The sequence below is a fragment of the Gastrolobium bilobum genome, unplaced genomic scaffold (assembly GCF_033153095.1).
Source record: "Gastrolobium bilobum isolate Gb01-03AN ecotype WA unplaced genomic scaffold, APGP_CSIRO_Gbil_v1 utg32482, whole genome shotgun sequence".
In the NCBI taxonomy this organism is placed as follows: Eukaryota; Viridiplantae; Streptophyta; class Magnoliopsida; order Fabales; family Fabaceae; genus Gastrolobium; species Gastrolobium bilobum.
The window spans coordinates 10,526-15,604 of NW_026895605.1; the positions used below are offsets into that span (position 1 = coordinate 10,526).

At 33.7% G+C, this 5,079-nt stretch overlaps 1 protein-coding gene across 2 annotated transcripts; it reads left to right on the forward strand.

The window, feature by feature from the left end:
- Positions 1-1,098: 1,098 nt before the first annotated feature.
- LOC133283941 (protein NRT1/ PTR FAMILY 2.13-like) lies at positions 1,099-4,705 on the forward strand. 2 transcript variants are annotated; one of them, XM_061480875.1, is made up of 5 exons: positions 1,099-1,364; positions 1,489-1,706; positions 2,761-3,335; positions 3,615-4,489; positions 4,528-4,705. In XM_061480875.1, the coding sequence occupies exons 1-5, from the start codon at positions 1,160-1,162 to the stop codon at positions 4,563-4,565; spliced, it is 1,911 nt and encodes a 636-aa protein (XP_061336859.1). In that variant the 5' UTR covers positions 1,099-1,159; the 3' UTR covers positions 4,566-4,705. The 2 variants fall into 2 exon arrangements, with proteins under 2 accessions (XP_061336859.1, XP_061336866.1); XM_061480882.1 differs by having other exon boundaries at positions 3,615-4,697.
- Positions 4,706-5,079: the final 374 nt, after the last annotated feature.

Sequence of the window (5,079 nt, forward strand, 5' to 3'; positions counted from 1 at the left end):
CAACAAAATACATAATGCATCAAATAAAGAAGGGGAGAAATTTTTGCATTCACTGAGTTTCATATACATATATGAGATACATGAAAGCAATCAAATCCAAGAAACACTGGCTGAATTTTTTTTATTTTTAGTACAAGAAAAGGGCAAAAGCCCAAACTCACTGGTTGAATTTTTAAATTAGAAAGAAAGAGAGAGAATGACTATCAAATTTAAAAAGAAAAAAAGTGGTATTAAATAGAAGTTTAATTTGGATATGCAGTTGTGTTAAAAAATTGATTGAGAGATATATGGACCATGGAAATATGCACAACTCAAATTAGATTAGTTGGATAATTAATTAACAAAATCCAGGATTTCAATTTAAATATTGATGAACTTATTAAAATAAAATTGCAATAAAAATCTATCAAACCATATAAGAAATTAATTATATTATTAGATAATATCGTGACACTATAAGTGTTTACTGGTCTAGATTTTGTGCCTAGTTTCTTTTTGTTGTGTTTTTGTTTTAATTTCCTATTATTTCCAATAAAAAATAAAAAGACAAGAATTATGAGACCCACACTTGTTTTGTTTTTTGAAAACAAATGTGAGTCCTACAATTCTTATCTCTATAATATAACTTAATAACTTTCCTACAACATTATTCTCTTTTTTTTTTCATAATATAGTTGGCCAAGCCTTTCTTAAATAATCTAAACAAAAATTAAAAAGAAAACTTTTTTTGATGTGCACACCCAATCTGCAAACTATATAATCTAAACATGCAAAAAGTGATTGTTAAAGATAGTGCCATCGGATTAAGGAAGGGATTGAAAATTGTTTCATGGTCCCCACGCTTCCACTGAAGATGGCAAACGCAGCACGCAATCCCTGTACATGGTGCTCGTGCATGAGTCAGAGTTAGTAGGCTGAACGTACGTAGAACACGTACGTCCAAAGTCTGTCTTTGTTTGGATGTATTCTACTCATTAAATACGATGCTACGTACAGTGTCCAATAATCAATCCTCTGTCCTTCAATCATTAATGTGTGTTGTATAACTATAAATAAGTGTCTTGTGGCCTTAGCTCAAACTCATCAACGCCTAATACATATTCGTTTCATTATAGGTTAACTACCTGGGGAGACAAAAAAAAAAAGAGTTTGGAAGAAAATGTTGGCTGCAGAGAATAAGAAGAAAAAGCTCTCTGGCTTTTCTTCTGTTTGGTTATCTTCTTGGTCACTTCCATGCTGCAAAAGTGGCTTTTCTTCAAGCTCAACAGTAGAAAAGGAACCAACCAATGAAAAGCTAAGCAAAAACTGTTCAGAATCAGCTAATAAGAAGCCTGGAGGATGGAAGTCCATGCCTTTTATTTTAGGTCTTATATTGTCTTTATTCTAACACTATTTTTATTATCTTCCATAATTATGTCTTTCTTTCACAAAGAAAGCTCAATTACAAATAATTTGATTCCCGTACTTTGCTTCGAGCTAATGTTACAGGAAATGAAACGTTTGAGAGGTTGGCAGCATTTGGGTTATTTGCAAACTTTATGGTGTATTTGACAAGAGAGTTTCATTTGGACCAAGTTTATGCTTCAAACATTCTCAACATATGGTCTGGTATTACCAACTTTTTCCCCTTGATTGGTGCCTTCATTTCTGATGCCTATGTGGGACGGTTCCGGACTATAGCTGTTGCTTCCTTTTTTTCTCTACTGGTATAGATTTCTCCCCTCTAAATTTATTTAAACCTTTGTTAGAATAGAGTGAACTAGCTTGATTATTTTGAGTTCCTTAGTTGTAACTTCTGAGTCTCTAGCTGTGGAGAACCAAGTGCAATAGTGCATGTTTATTTCAGTTAAAAAAACAATTAATTTTTTTTTAAAAAAAAAAAACTCCTTCACAAAGTTATGTTAATCCTGCAGCTAGAGTTGTTGTGTTTATATTTATTTTTATATCGATTCTAATTATCTAATTGAGGGTGTCCATTTTTCAACCTCGTTTCATGGTTTGGTTTTACTTTATTGCTCTTTTATTATGATATTATGTAGGGTGGTTGGCATTTTAATTTAATAAATGAAATGGTCACTTTATTTCTATTTGACATAAATATGGGTGTATGTCAAGATTATAATATATTTTAAATTAACTTAACGGTATCAGATTTTTTTTATATACTTCAAAGATAAATTTATTTTTAAAAAGTGTCATGCGCGTGTATCTGTCGTCGGCGCATTTACTAGAGTCGGAGCAGAAATAAATAAAAAGAGAGAGAGAGAGAGAAACAGACAATTAAAGTGTTATGCAACTTCTGTACCAAATATATATATAAAAAAAAAAAAAAGTGTTATGCAACTTAGTAATTCATGTTTTGTGTTTTTTTTGGGTCTTCATATCCCAATTATCATCCAATACACCCTAGTATCTAAACACAAGCATATATTCATACTTTTATGGTCCGAAGAGATGATGGACACGCAAATAGTGAAATTAAATTGGACCATTTGAACTTAATTTAATAGAAAAGATGGAGTGAAAGTATCAATTTCAATAAATTCTAAACTGGGGAAGTTTGACTTCTGCATCCACCTTTTTTGTTTGCACATAAATCTTTTCGCTGATCTGTTTCCTAACGTGACATCAGTACCTTTATGTCTTTCGCTTTATTGTTCAGTCACTTGTTTTGCCTTTCACTTCTTTATGCTTGCATTTTTTCAAACATGTATGTATAAATACATATTTAAGTGTTTTTATGAATAATTGTTGTGACAGGGGATGACCGTGGTGACTTTAACAGCTTGGTTACCAGAGTTGCACCCTCCATCTTGTACTACACAGCAACGAATATTAAATCAATGTGTTAGAGCTAGCACATCTCATCTGGGTGCTTTGCTTATGGGACTTATCTCTTTAAGCATAGGCTCTGCTGGTATAAGGCCATGTAGTATACCATTTGGTGTTGATCAATTTGATCGCACTACAGATGAAGGGAATAAAGGGATCAAGAGCTTCTTTAATTGGTACTACACTACATTTACTGTGGTGTTGTTGCTCACTCAAACACTGATTGTCTATATCCAAGACTCTGTTAGCTGGAAGATAGGTTTTGCTATACCAACTGTATGCATGCTTTGTTCCATCATCATGTTCTTCATAGGAACAAAGGTTTACGTATATGTGAAGCCAGAAGGAAGCATTTTTTCTGGTATTGCACAAGTTCTAGTGGCTGCTTATAGAAAGCGAAAACTTAAGCTTCCAAGTGAGAAGCAGGTAGATGGGATTTTTTATGATCCTCCATTGTATGGGACTGCTGTTTTGTCAAAACTACCTTTCACCAACCAATTCGGGTAAGATATCTCTATCATTGTGGAGTATTCAATCTTGCAAGAGTTTAATTTATCGCTATGGGTTCTTATGTCATTGTCCTATATCATTGACCAATAATTAGAAAGACTATTGTATATAAAAGTTTTAAGAGTTTAATTTTTTGCTTTCTGCACTCACATAAAAATGAGTAAATTTTAATTTTTTTTTTTTCTCTCTCTCCTTTTCATAGAATCCCATCCACAAATTGGAGAAATATTAACCCCATGTTCTAATTACATATATTGATTTGTATTGTTTAGGGTCTTGAATAAAGCAGCTCTAGTAATGGAAGGTGAGCTAAATCCAGATGGGAGCAGAGTAAATCAGTGGAAACTTGCTAGCATTCAGCAAGTAGAAGAGGTTAAATGCTTAGCAAGAATTTTTCCTATCTGGGCTGCTGGTATCATTGGTCTCACTTCCATGGCACAACAAGGAACATTCACCATATCACAAGCACAGAAGATGGATAGACACCTTGGACCCAAATTTCAAATACCACCCGGTTCAATTGGAATTATATCATTCATCACCATAGGTTTGTGGGTTCCATTCTATGACAGAGTGTTGGTACCAGCACTAAGAAGAATAACTAAACATGAAGGAGGTATCACTCTCCTCCAGAGAATTGGAATTGGCATGGTGTTCTCTATTTTGTCCATGGTTGCAGCTGCCATGGTTGAAAAAGTGAGAAGAGATTCAGCAAATACGAATCCAAACCCAGAGGGCATTGCTCCCATGTCAATACTGTGGCTAGCCCCTCAATTAATCCTGATGGGTCTTTGCGAGGCATTTAATATAATTGGACAAATTGAGTTCTTCAATGTGCAATTTCCTGAGCATATGAGAAGCGTTGCTAATGCCTTGTTCTCATGTTCTTTTGCTGGGGCTAGCTATGTTAGCACCATACTAGTCACCATAGTTCATCATACAACTAGAACACATAGCCATCCAGATTGGTTGACAAATGATATAAATGCTGGCAGGCTAGATTACTTTTACTACCTCATAGCAGGGATGGGAGTTCTGAACTTGATTTATTTTCTATATGTTGCTCAAAGATATCATTATAAGGGAAGTATAGACCTCCAAGATAGAGCTCAAGATGTGGAGGTGGAGTTAGGTTCCAAAGGTGAATTATAGATTACTATTCTGCTAGGTTCCAAAGGTAAATTATAGATTACTATTCTGCTAGGTTCGAAGACTCTAAATAAATAGGGGGGAGGAAAGAGAGAGAGAGAGAGAGATGCCTATCTTTTCTTTGTAATTTCGGCCACGTAATAAAGGTTCAACCGTTCGGTTTTCTAGTCTATTACAAATTAATATCATCTCGGGTTACTTTAATTTTTGACGAGACTGAATGCAGCAACTTTCAAGCGTGCGTTTGGTACAACAGATATTTCTTTATCTGTAAAAAAAAAAATTCTGAGAATATAGTTAAAAATTATTTAGCCCAAGAAAATAATGAAAAGTTATTTGGTATGTTAAAATTTTATCGAAAAAATTTGGTTAATTTTACTGATAAATTGTTTGATTGATCGTAAAATATTGAAAGAATGTTAACTTAAATTATCAATTTACTCTTTATTTTAACATCATTCCAAACGAAAAGAACTTGAGAGACAAAGTAATAATGGAGCAAATCAAAGATTATGTACCTCAAAATAAGTACGAAAGTCTCTTTTTCTTAAATCGGAAGCTCCAAGATCGATGCTCCCACAGTAGTGG